The sequence below is a fragment of the Anser anser genome, assembly GCF_964211835.1.
Source record: "Anser anser genome assembly, chromosome: 3".
NCBI classification, from domain to species: Eukaryota; Metazoa; Chordata; class Aves; order Anseriformes; family Anatidae; genus Anser; species Anser anser.
The window spans coordinates 113,209,140-113,223,001 of NC_139722.1; the positions used below are offsets into that span (position 1 = coordinate 113,209,140).

The 13,862-nt window shown below is 48.1% G+C and overlaps 1 protein-coding gene across 11 annotated transcripts in view; it reads right to left on the bottom strand.

The window, feature by feature from the left end:
• Positions 1-6,696: 6,696 nt before the first annotated feature.
• The window catches only part of RALGAPA2 (Ral GTPase activating protein catalytic subunit alpha 2), a 138,052-nt gene continuing 130,886 nt past the window's right edge, over positions 6,697-13,862 (bottom strand). For 10 of the 11 annotated variants that reach the window (XM_083832249.1, XM_083832246.1, XM_083832242.1 and 7 more), the window contains one exon: positions 6,697-9,196. In XM_083832249.1, the coding sequence (XP_083688375.1) occupies positions 9,042-9,196 (155 nt within the window). In that variant the 3' untranslated portion in view covers positions 6,697-9,041. Of the gene's footprint in view, positions 9,197-12,065; positions 12,106-13,862 lie in introns of all 11 variants that reach the window. The other variant, XM_083832245.1, reaches the window with a different exon arrangement.

Sequence of the window (13,862 nt, forward strand, 5' to 3'; positions counted from 1 at the left end):
ACCCTGGCTCCCCTGTCAGGAGGGCACCCCAGTAGGTACCGCGCTGCTCTGCGCCTTCTGATGAGATTAATTAAAAGGCAGTTCCGGGAGGTGGGGAGAAAAGAGGGGTGAGGCGGGCCGGGTCCCGGGGGGGCTGACAGGGATAGGAGCCCGGGGCGTTTGCCCCCAGCCCGGGTCAGGCTCCCGCTGTCGCTGCGCTGCGCTGCGCTCCGTGCTACGGCGGGCACAAGAGCCATGGAAAAGTGGTGCAGGGGAAGCGGAGGGAGGGGATGTGTGTGCGTGCGTGTGTGTCACGTTTGGGGGAAAGGGTGAGCTATTCGAGAGGTTCTGGCGCGTAGGAAGGCGCCCGGGAGGCTTTCCCGTGCGCTCGGAAAGGCAGGCTCCGGGGCTCCCTAGGACGGCGGCCACACGTGTGCAGGACCCACCGGGGCCCGAGCCCGCTGCCCTGCGGGGGGCTCTGCAGCACCCCCGGTAGCTGCGGGGACCCCTCCAGCTGGGAGGTGCACAGCCCAGCGGCGTGAAAGATCTCGGGGCAACGGCTATGCCAGAGGGAGCAGCAAGCGAGGTGCCCCACTTACCCCGGGGGCTGGGGCAGTCAGCCCTGACGTGTGGTGGCGTGCCCTCTTTGCTCAGAAAGTAGGTTCTTCAGTTTTTTAGCGAAAAACATTAAAATACTAGCATGACTGGGGAGGATGCACATTGGGCCAGTGAAAGCCCTCTGGCAGGCTTTGTGGTGCCGCCATGTCATCTCTCCCTCCGGCAGCAGGGGAAGCCTCGGAGCCACCCTTATGGCATTATGGCATGCAGCTCTGTGTGAGAACGCTGAGTCCAAACCCCTCATCACTTGCTGGTGTGCTCAGGGCCCGGCGTGGGCTGAGGGCATGGCTCAGGCGTTTGCTTGCTCTGGGCTGGGGACAGGAGGGCATGTGGCCACCTTGGGCATGGTGCTGCCTTCGAGGCATTCACTCACCAACCTGTTCCTGCTGGGCTCGCTCACCTGGAGGCTATTGCCTGAAATGGAGCTGCTCTGCCTTGGGAAAGGCAGGTAGCCGTCTGGAGATCCCCAGCTCCCCAGGAATGCTCCAAGTATTTATTTTATTTTTTTGATATAGCTTTTATAGGAAGAAAAAAATAGTTGCTGAGATTTTTTTGTTTGTTTTGGGGTGCTCCTTTTTTTTTTTTTTTTGCCTTGTTCAGTCGGGCCAAAAAGCACTGAAGCCACCAGGCACCTGCTGTCTCCACTCCTAGGAAACCAACCTTGTTGCACCAGGACTGGCTTCAGGTCTAGGCAAAGCTGTGGTTTTAGCAGAAAATTGATACACTGAAAATGAGTGTGGCCTTGATAGCCTCAGAGATACAGGCAGCAAAACATGTTTGGCGAGAAGTTTTGCTTTGCTTTTCCCTGCTCCTTGGGGCCTGGAAAGCCCCAGGGATGGGTCTGTCACAGCCTGCTGGGGCACAGCTTCCCATGCACTGGCGGTGCTGCTTCACCAGGCACCCAAAGCAGGAGCTCCCTGGGGAAGTTTTCGAACGCACGTTGAAGCTCTCCTGGGCTGCCGAGCACTGTTCCCAGACCGAAGCCCAGCGCATCCATCAGAGAGGCCCAGAGGATGCATGTCTCTTCAGTGGCATCCCAATGGAAATCTCAAAACTTGCTCCATATCAGTGTCGATTTCCTAATATTCAGGAAAATTCTTTCCTGCCCAAGCAGGAGCCAGATCAAATCTGTTGGAGCCAGCAGAATTTCCCAGGTTAGCAGGGTGATGTCAGGGTAAGCGTCAGTACCCACACTTTCACTGCGTCTGCTGCTGGGAACCTGCACTGCTGAGGGAATCATGGGCAGGGGAGGCTCAGGCTTTGGGGAGGAGGAAGGGGAGAGGAAGCTTGAGTGCTTTGTAGAGTGGGGTCCTTTCACAAATCCCCCGTGAAACCGGGGCCCCGTTTTTGGAGTCGCGGGGCTATAGAAGCCTTGGCAGAGGCTGTGCACTGGGGTTTCACCCCTTGAGAGACCCGAGCGGTGTGGCTGAAACCCAAGCTGCAGCTGCCACGCGCAGCAGCTTCTGGGAATGCAGGTGTTGCCTTCCTGGTGCCATCTTCTCGCCATCCGGCAGCGAGGAGTGGCCAGCGCTGTGCAAACAAAGCCTTCTGCTGTCAGCTAACAAATCAATTTGCTGATGGCTCTGAATTCATCCAGCAGTAACAGGTTTGGGCACCTCAGAAAATGCTGAGCCTACCCAAAACGTGATTTCCAATTTTTTGAGGCAGGTACAGAGGTTGTCATCTCTCTGTGCAAATGGCCATACATGTTTGCCTGTTTTACAAAGCTCTGGATCTGGCCCCCTCTTTGAGCACACAAAGAGCTGAACACATGGTCTGAAATGGATTGTTTGCAAACTGAAAGGAATCAGGGAGATTAATTACAGGAACCTTCAGGGTCCTAAAAAATGCAGCTCAAACACCATCACTGGAGCGCGGGCATACAGCTGGTGATGAGCTGGAAAGAGTTTTCCCTGCAGCGTTGTCAGCACGAGAGGCAGTGCAGCTAACAGGAGAACAGCTGAAATTCTCTGTAATTAGATGATCTTTAAGGTCCTTTCCAACCCAAACCATTCCATGCTTCTAATGCCACCGCTCACCTGCATGTTGTTAACAGTTTTGGTACCAACAGCGTTGTCAGGTAGCAGCCGTTAATACTGTCCGTGCAGCAAAGGAGCAAAGGGGTCTGGGACAGGGCTTTGGCTTCAGTTTTCAGTTCCCTTCCCCACACAAATCTATTTAAAAACTGGTGTGAGTTTTTAATGAGGTGAGTGGGGAAGCTGCTGGAGGTCCCCCCAGCACTGGTGTGGTGGTATGGGCTGGGACCGGGTGATGCAGGCGGTGGTGCCATCGCTCTGCTCTGCCACTGTCCCACATTCCTCACCCTGAGTTAAATGGGTGAGGCTAAGCCTTTTCTTTGCATTTTTGTTGTGAAGTGTTACTGAGCACGCTGCTGGGAAGCACCACCGAGTCCCAGCACCATGCTGGCCCTGCCACAGCTGTGCAGGGCGCCCCAGGAACTTTCCAGAAAGCAGCCCCCAGCTGCTGGGACTTTGGCGTGGCTCCTGCCAGGCGGTCTCCCAGGCTGGGTAACTCACCCATTATAGGCAGCAACAACAAAAGACCTGATGGCCTTGAAGCTCAGGGAGCACAAAGCCCTCCCTGTTTGTCACCTGGGCTCCAACTTGCCACGTGCCTTATCAGAGTCCTTTGGGCCACAGTGGCCTTAGACAAACTTAGTTTTCTAAACCGCCCCCCCTGTGCCAGGCACTGGCTCACAGCAAGCCCCACACAGGATGGCAAAGCCTCAGGCAGCTGATGTAGCTGCTGCTGGGGTGTGCGGGGAAACACTGCATTTCAGCCTGAGGTGCAAATTTTATTTATTTATCAGGATAAGGACCCAGGTCATCATTTCATTTGCTAATTTTATAGTTTTTCATATATATGAATTAAATTTATTTCAATAACAGCGCAAAAGAAAAAAAAAGAATGGAGGAAAATAAACAGCATCTGCATCCGATGGTTCCTTAGATTCAGACCTGGAAAATTTCATACATATAAATGAAACAAATTATAAAACTAACTAGATGATAGCTATAGAATTTATTCTGTATAATAAATTATAAATATGTAAATTAAATGAATGAAGATTAGATGTTCATATTTATATAAAATTTATCAATATTTGTATACTTTATATTATGCAGTATAGCACGAGATATATACCGTGTATTACAAATTATATGTTGCCTGTTATATAAAACATATTATATGAGGCATATTATAAAGCACTGTATGTAGTATATATGTAGATTTATTTATACTTTATTATTTACATAATGAAATATTTTCTTATTATATAATGTTGTATGTATTAGCTTTCTAAGACTATATTGTTTAGTATATAGAGCGTGCATTATATAATGCACTGTTTTATACATATATGCACATATTGCATACGGGGCATATACATGCAGGCACAATGTATGTACATTTTATATATATATTACACATAATCTATGATCTATAGTCTATATATTATCCATATTATATTGTACATTGCATCAAATATTCTATGATGTATGTTATACTTTCATTATATGACATATATAGTATCAAGTATTATTTTGATAATTAGATATAATTTTTGATGTGTTATTTATACATTACTGAGATTATAGAACCATGTATAATTTTTAGTATGTAAGTATTTATGCTTTAGAGAAATATACTACATATAATATGCAATATTGTAGTTTCTGTAGTATATACAGATTATAGTCTATACAACAATGTGTATGTATAGATGTTATATATGCATATCCAGTGTATATATGTGTGTGAGCACATGCATAATATAAATATAGTATAATAACAATAAAATAATATACAATATAAATATTGTATATACTTTCTGCAAACCATAAAATATTTGGATAAAACTAATAAATATTTGTATAATAAAATTTAACATTTTATTGTTACATATATATTAATAATGTACAAAGAATATAAAATTTATTGTACATAGTACATTTATACTACATTACAGTGCATATTTTATAATATATATAATATATAATGTATGTCATGCTCCTGCATGCTGGCCAGCGGGTGCAGTTAGGGCTACAAATGGGGCAAGTGAGGCCTTTACCAGAGCCGTTTGGATTAATTCTCCATTGTGGAAGAGAGCAATTCAAGAGAGAACTTGGTTGTCCCTTCAGAAAGAGCAGCAGACATTTCAAAGCTGCTTTCCACTGCCAAATAATCCTGTATCATTCCTGCTGGCCTAAGTGGCCTAAGCCTGAGAACCCCCGACATAATTATGACTGAGCGCACAACCCCCCTTCGTTTTTGTAAGTGATGTCTCTGCAGAGTAGAAAATCGCCATTAGAAACATATTGTTTTTAATGTCCATGCAAATTCCCAGCAATGGGGCATTACACAGCTTAGGAAGGGAAGCCTTGTCATCATGCATTTCTTGCAATGAATGGTATATAAATAATGTCTTCTGGGGTTTAGTAATGCTCTGTAAGTATTATTAGCAAGATGCTGCAAAGCCCCTTTGGAGGAGGCTGGTGATGATGAGGATGTGTGCAGGTTCAGAGTGCTGGGAGTGTGCTCAGCCACTGAAATACTGCTGAAGCGCACATGCTCTTGCTGGCCAAGCACCGTCATGAGTGCTCCAAAGCATGAGGTGGGGAAACACCACCGACGGCAGTGCTGCCTATGCTTAACAGCAAAGTCCTTTGCTGGGGAAAGACCAGCCAGGTTGGCATCAGTTGTTCTGAACCGCAGCATTCACTCTTAAATGTGTTACCAGGTGGCCTTGCAATCCCCTTTTTGGCCAGAGTGCTGCTCTTGGGCATTCAGGGCAGATAAACTCACTTTGTGCCCTTCAGGTGTAAGCGAGCACAGTCAGCGGGGCAGGCTGAGTGCAGTCCCTCTGCCCAGCTCAGCTTGCCCTTGTTTTCTGGGCGCCTCAGGCCCCACGTGCCCTCCCTTGCCCCAGGATGCTCTTTGCAGAAATTGCAGCAGTTTGCTATGGAAAGGATGCTGTAGCCTGGAAGAGCTCTTGGTATGGCCAGAAGGAAGAAATACTCATTGCCAAGCTACCTCTGCTTGTGGGCACTTCTCTACACCACACCCTGTGACAAACCTTGTAAGAAATACAGGTGATCCTGAAAACTCTTTTACTGCCTGTTTTAGGTGGCATGCCCTAATAAGTGCTGACAGAAATAAAGACACTTTAATCGCACACTCATGCGATGAATCTTTATTCTTTAGAAGAGGTGAAAATCCTCTTAGTTTGTCCTGGATCTAAGACATAGAAAAGTAATTTTTGTTTTTTGAGGTTCTGAGACCCACCCCCTGAACTGAAAATAGAATTAGCTGCAAGAGGCTAATTCATATGATGCCTTGGCTGTAGCCAGGTGTTACGTTAACACAGACTTGGCCAAACAGAAACTGAGTCAGGGAATTACTCTGCTGGGTTTTTCACTGCATTTCAAAACCCAAGATAAAACAAAAGCCACCTGCTGTCCACCAGAAATGAACTATTTGGTAAAAGTACAAAACCTTTATGAAAAGATGCCAGAGGGTTTTAGCAGGATGTCTTTCAGGTGGGTTGGTCTCTCACAGGGTTGGTTTCGTCCACAGGTGAGCGAAGCACATGCCTGAGCAGCCTGTAACAAGTGCTCACTGCAGCAACCCAGCCACGGGGCCTTGCTGCACACTGCATGCACTGGGCTTTAGCCCCAAATCCTTGACCAGGTTTGAATCAGACCTGAAAAACCATTAGGCATGCAACAGTGGTGACCCATGTGGGCAGCTCGTGCTTCTTGAGCTCAGGTGCTGCCCCCAGCCATGGTGCTGGGACAAGAGCCCCTCGGGAATGGCCACTGCCGGTGGCAGCAGCTCCAGTGTCACACTGCTGTTCACTGCTCTTTGAAGAAGTTGTGAGCTCAGGGCTGTGAAGTTTCTGACAGGTAACAGGACAACTTTGTTATTTACTTTATGGTACACAACTGCAGCTGAATTTTCACAAATTAATATTACTTTTTTTGACATCAGGAAAACACTGTTTTTACTGGTGTTTTAATTCTTCTCTGAACTAGAGATGCGTATTGCTCTAAAGAGAAAAGTCTCACTTTATTCAGAATGCCTTTGAAATGATTTCAGACCATTTATTAGCTAAGAACAAGACAGCATCGTGCATTCCATCATGAAAAAAAATAAATTAAAATACGTTTTATTTTCCAATTTACCCCCACAGAATCAGTCAAAAATCAAAAAATCAAATCAAAACCAAAATGTGAGGCAGAAAATCAAAATGTCAGTCAAATGCTTGGCCAGCGGGCTCCTTCCCAGCAGGATTCCTGTGCTCACCCTGATCCCAGGCATGCCAACTGCGCCCCGCACCCGCTCGCTGTGTGCTTCAGCTCCCGCCCTGGATGGTGAGAGTGCCCAGCCAAAGGCATGCCTTGGGGATGTGCCACCAGCAAGCTGCTTCACAAGGCTAACAGCAAAATGTCCTATGAGCTTGGTGGTACTGTATTTGTAACACAGTGTTCCACATTTACAGGGAAGCACTGCAGAGAGATGACAATGCAAAAACAGACAGATGCTCAAGTTAACATGTAAGTGGAAGTGCAAAAAATGGTGGCCCAATCATGCATTTTGCATCACTTAAAAGTCAGTCCCCTTCAGTTCAGACAAATCACATTAAGTTCAGAGATGTGCATTTAAATGCTGAGTAGCATAATAACCAAAAATTGAACAAAAAGCAACAAGAACAAGACCTGAGGAGGAACAGGAAGGCCAGAGGTATCTGTCATACTGGACAGAGATACCAATGTTCAGAACACCCAAAAACCAAAGGTAACACAGATGAGCTGCTTTACCGCCGCCTGCCCCCCTCATCCCCTATATGAAGAGTGGCTGGGGGCTCTGGGCTGCATGGTGCCTGCCCCACCATGGCCACCAGCAGGTCCCGCGGGGGCACTAGGGCTTTTGCTACTGTGCCGTGTTGCGTCTCGCTGGTGGAGCATCAGCCCATTCTTGCCTTTGGTCTGGATGTCTTCCTCATGCTGCCTGTTTGCGTACATGCAGTGCATCTCCTGGGCTGCCATTGTTTTTATAATACATGTTTTCTTAAGGTATAAAAAGTTTTCACCCCTGGAAACATATGATACATGTAGTATGAAATACATTTCCTATTCAAAATAAAAGATTTGCTTACTACACAAAGTGCCAACAGGACACTACATGTCCTTGAAAGCCTTCAGATTTATTTTATTCTAAGTAGAGATGTTTCAATTTGCAGATTATTGCCCTGATGTGGAAAGGTGAAGTGGTTACCTCAGAAGTATACTGTCTCACAATTATTCAAGCCCTGGTGAGTAGTCATAGCAGATGTGCAGCATTTGCTCTTCAAAAAGAAATGTGGCTATTTTTATTTTCCACGCATAGTGAGCAGTTCACATTATGCAGCCATCACAAACATTATTGGAAAGGACTAAACAATCCTGAAGCTAAAGCCAGCGCTGAGAAAGAGGTCTTTTGGCTAAAACACGTGCAAAGATGTGAAATGTTTGCACCAAGCTGTCGCCGTAGCTGTTGACTGGTGGCTGATGCCTGGCACAGGGTGATGCCACCCCCAGCCCTCCCTTTGCCACAGGCCGGCACATGCTGAGCACATGGTAGAGGAGCTGAGAAGCCTGGCTTGCTGCAGTGCTGAGTGCACCGAGCACAGGCGAATGCAGGCTGGAGCATCCTCAGCTTCAGGATTTTGCACAATAGGTAGTGATGGATGACCTTGAATAAGATAGCATGATTAAGCAGAGCGATTTCAGTGCAGGTGCTGCCATTTGATGAAATTGGCAGCACCCTCCTGAATTTCAGATCAATGGCTTCTCTGATTATTACTAATTCTTAGCTACATGCACAAAAACTGCATTGGATGACTACTGACAACAGAATGGGAGCAGAGGTTGAATAGATACTGAAAAGCACCTCAATCACTCACCCACACTTCAGAGGAGGAGGACATTTGTAACATGTCTAGTCATTAGAAAACTCTTTTCTACTTTGACAAAATTCCCTAATACACAATTACATGTTGGACGGAATGACTACAATCAATGCTCTGAAATTACATTAGGTAACTGGTTTCAGCACTGGTTTGTGGCCTCTTGCTGCAACAGCTGCCTTGCACACAGGTGCCAAGGGAGGAGAGGCACATGCTGCCGGGAGGGCTCCCCAGCACCGCCATGCTCCTTGTGACAGCAACAGTCAAGAGAGCGCATGGTGATAGCCCAGGTGATGTTTGGTCATTGAGGATGGCTGTGTGAATACATACAATGATAATTTTACAGAGCAAACCCCTCGCCCATCCCCTTCAGCATGCACTCATCCCAAATTTCAAGTTCTGTTGGCAAAGTACTTGGCTCGATACATGTTGAGGTCTTTAGGGTTCCTTGAAGGGAGTGCACTCCCACAGCCCTTCAGTTGGGAGACTTGCTGAGAGTGCTGGTGGAGCGGCGAAGCTTCCCAGAGACTTTGTTCCTGGCAGCACGCGGCAGCGTCGGCGAGGTAGGCTCTGCTAGCTCTATTCCTATGGTGACAGTAAGGTCGGCGCTTGCGCTTGTGGTGAGGCAGCCTGGAAAACAGAACGGGCATAGAGAAGGTGCCTAAGAAATGAGAAAACCTGCCTGCAACCTGTATTTGCAGCTGAACACCCGCTTTGCAAAGGGCAACCCCTCTCTACCGCCTCTTCCACGTTACTCAGGAGTACGACAGCTGATCTGAACATTTATGTCAGAGACTCTGCCCAGGCAGCTGAGGAGCTGCACCCTGTGCTTTTCAGGAGAAATGAGTGGTTTCTCTGCTAGCTTCCAGACAGAGCTGGTGTGGGACTGTGAGTGGCCCCTGCACTGGTCTGCACAGCACCTGCAGCGGCCTGACACAGCGCTCTAGCCACAACCACAAAGGCAAAATGGAACTCAGAAAATGTTTCTTTCACATGTGTACAACTACAACGATATTTCTTGCTGCATTTCACCAAGAGGCTTTTCTGTATGTGGTCTATGACAGAGGTCTGAGAGCAAGCTTCCAGAACGTGCTCACTTTCATGAGGCTGTCTGGAACGTGTCTTGGTAGCTGATAAAAAATAAAGAATCCCAAGTTTTTCTCCTTAGCTCCATGACTCAAACGGGACACCAAATGCCCATCGGTGTCATTGTTCTCATGACCAGCACTCAGGAATGGTGTTTGTGAGCTGGGAAATACTGGACACCAGCAGTGCATGCTACGCGCATTTACGCTTTGTTGTTCAACAACATGAAGTTACACCTTGATTACTCCCTAGAGGTGATTATGATTACAGGTCAGGGCTAGATGGGTTGTCTGAATAAGAGCAGCTGGGGATATGAATGTTGAACTAAAAAATAAATGAATAAAACCAAGTGTGCGTGTGCACAACTCTTGCCTGTCCCCTGCGCAGCCCCCGCCGTGCGCTGGGGAATACCTGCATGCATGCTGCAACACCGCGCTGCTCTTGCTGCTGGGGCTTTGACTCATCCCAAGGCATTTCTCGGTGTGAATGTCATTTCATCAGCTCCCTTGGGCTGCAGTATTTTTAAACCACGTTACAACTCTCTCTCTGTCTCTGTGTGTTTTTTTTCTGGCGGCAGAGGAATGGCCCCGTGCCCAGGTGTTTGTAGCCCCTGTTCGTGTTACAGAGCGGGGCTGAGCCCAAACCAGAGGCCAGGGCCGGTCCCTGCAGCCAGATGAGCACCTCTGAACTCGGACCGATGTCTGGATTTTGCAGCACAAACCTATTTCCAGTTTGACAGGGGTCTGTATCTTCTGGCTGTGCCTTTATTTGCCTTTAATCTACGTGATGGATGACTGCAGGGATATGTCTAACACACCTTCAGCTCACTAACCCGAGTGACTCAAGCATGCAAGAAGCACTCTGCAACTCAGCCCGCGCCTGGGTTACGTGCTGAAGGCATCAAAATGCTCGAATCAAATGTTCTGGTTAACTGGTTCAGAGACCCGCAGCATTAGGGAGAGCACACTTTATCAGCAAGCCCTGCAAACAAAGGAGCTGCTCGCGCTCCTGGCGGGGCCTTCTGGTAGCATTGGCAGTGCCACCCAGTACGTCCACACAGCGCGCAAACCTCGTGACTGCCCAGTGCCTGGGAACTCTGCAGTGCTTGTCGGGCACAGGCAGCCCCTCGTTTTGTTTCGTTACTTGAAGGATTAAGACCTGAGCCCTGTGCTGTAGCTAACTCTGGATATGTTGGTGAATCAACATGATAAACACTATAAAGCTGAGGTCTGGCTGCAGCTAAATCTAAAGCCTGTCCCGCTGCTCTGAAGTCCTGTAGCCAGTTTACAACCTGGTGCTCACATTTCAGATGCAATCTTTACTTACCAGATTTATACTTCAAGGCAACTGACTGAAGGGAAAATAGCGCATTAAAAAAAGGTGAAAATCATGACAATGTGCAAAGGCATTTTCTGTGAAAAATGTGGAGCTGTCAGTTTGGGATTAAAAAGAAAACCTGTGGTGTTGTTCGCAGGGAGGAATCGTGGGGGAGGGAGGGAGTGTGAGGGAGGTGCCGTACTTTACATTCCTGCAGTTAAGCGGCATGGCAGATGGTCAAAATAATACAGTTTTCACCAAATGGACAAGCTCAAGCAATATTCATGCAGGCTTCCAACAATGACTCGCCTGCGCATATGAAAGGCCGGGCAGCAGCGGGCAGGGGCGTGGGATGAGGCGCAGCCCGGTCCCCCCACCCCAGAACCCTCCGGCCCCCAGCCTTCACATTCCTTCAGTCACAACTTTCTCCCGGCGAGTCCTGAGCTCTGCAGTCAACCTTGGAGCAGCCTCTGAACCACCATGATTGATAGGGAGACAGCAGCTGCAGAGTGAGCAAGTAATAACCACAAAAGATAAAGGCTTTCATACAAATATTATAATTCCACTTGCAAGCTGTCTGACACGAACTCCACTTGGCCTCCTTGTGGGGGAAGCCTGCAACTTTGTTCGCTCACTTGGCTGGGGAGAGGGCATGGGGCTGTGCAGGGGCTGCTGAGGGGCTCGTTTTGTCACTGCTGCTGTGGTACTGCGTTTGTTTCAGAGGGTGCACAGACAGCGTGCAACTGGAAGTTGTAAAAATCAAGTGGCAGCTCCGGAATGGTGTGTTGAATAAAAAGTATTCATTTTCAACTCACAAGTGGGCCCCTGGAGTGCTCGGGCCCTTCAAAATTCAACCAAACAGGTGGAATTTGCCACAGGGGGAATTTGCCCATGGGGAGCACATCAGCTCTTCCCTGTGGGCAGCAGGAGGGCAGGGGTGGTGGGACAGCATTAGAGAGAGGCAGAGACAGCCTAAGCCCGAGCCACCAGCGCAGGAGGAGGAGGAAGAGGAGGAGGAGGAGGAAGAGAAGAAGGAGCATGGTTAGTGATGGAGCACGACGCCAGCAGCGTGGCCTGTGGGAAGCATCGCTCTTACCTGCGGCAATTACCGTAACGAGACCATTGCATATTCTAATCTAAAGGGAGAGAACACAAAATGGTGTAAATACAGGAACAGCACACACACTGTGCTCGCGCGAAGGCCAGGCCGGCTGCCCACGGGCACTCAGCAGCACGCCGAGCATGGTGGGCAGCGGGCTGAGTGAAAGGGCCACCTCTGCACCAGGCACCTGGGGAGAAAGTAGCGACTACTGGAGTTCTTCTGGCTCCTGCTGGTGCATTGATTGGAAAAGCAGAGGGAGGAAACGTTGGCAAAAATTAAAATGAATAATCATCGTCTTCAATTTCTGCCAAACTTGCAGACACGGTGCCATGGGCATCCAGCATTCTCTTACTCCAGCTACATTTCCAACATTGTTAGTGGTCATACAGTTTCAATCTGGGTAAAATTTGAGACTTCTTGGAGACCTACACTGCTATTACACTGTAGCAAGGTTAAAAAATCAGAGTGAACAACATACACGTCACTGTGCCACATAAACTTCACACAGGTGGAAAGTAATGTTTGTGCATAAAAACACAGCACGTGCAGAGTATGCCTGCACACCAATAGGATCAGACACCTCTGCAGCTCTTGCAGGTATGAGTACTTTATGATGATGCAACCTTAGGATCTTAGAATAAGTTCCTTGCAGAAGGGGATTAAAAATTCAGTTAGTAATACAGACAAAAGCATACTTTAAATGAACAGTTATCTTTCGGAGAGCTGCAGAGATCTGATTTGCTTTGATCTACTGAATAGAACAAACCAGACTTCTCACACAACACCAGGGTATGTTCCCCAGGAAAAAACAACAAAAAAAATCTTTTAAGCAATTTCCCCCTGTCACAGGTGGCTGCATTACACTTGGAGCTACATATACATCGGGAGCTCCAGCCCATGACGGTGGGCAAAGCAGGCCTGGCACGCTTCATACCTGGTCAGCGTGGCTGGTGCACGGGAGGACCAGGGCGGCCAGGTTACCAGCCACTTGGGGTGAACCCATGTGCATAAGAATGGACCCTAACGGCGTGTGTGATCACTGAGGATCTCAAAGCTTTGCACTTGAGGTAGATCCATGAGGTTTTCACACAGGCCATGACTTACCGCCACAGTGAGCCTATTGGCCATGACACCACTGTGGAAACCTTTGTTTCTCCCCCAGTAAGTGTGGAGGCAAGAAAATTCCAGAGAGAATAACACAGGAAATCCGCGTAGCGTTTTGACCTGCTCTGCTTTCCACTGACAAGGACACGGCTGAAAATACCATGTGAGTGTGTTCTGAAGCCATTATCAATAGGTAAAGGAGCTGTGGCTGCGTTCATTCAAAACCAAACACGTTTAAATGCCAATGACCCGAAATGCAGGTACAGCAGCAAACTATGCATTAAGGATGTAAGAGATCGAATCTTTGGCTCTGCATCTATACCGTGTGTTCCTTTGCTCAGGTGTCTTGTGTAGCACCATCTGATGAACTATGCCATGTTCTGCCACCGGTGGCAGCTGCTTGACACCTGCATTTGTCCCCTCCATGAAAGAAAAGTTGGGTGTTCTGGATGGGGCCACCCTGACCTCCCCCTGCTAGTTTCATCTGGAGTTTTTGAGGGGCTGGACTCACACCACCCGCTGCACTGTAGGCCGTGGCAGCGGTCCCATGCCTCCCCTGCCACCCTTCATGGTTCGTACGCCCCCAAACCAGCCCGGTCGGCACCATGCACATTTGCCTCAGCGTACTCGGGTCAGAGGAGCTACAGAGCTGATGCCACCTTAGGATTTGCTTCATGGTACTTACCA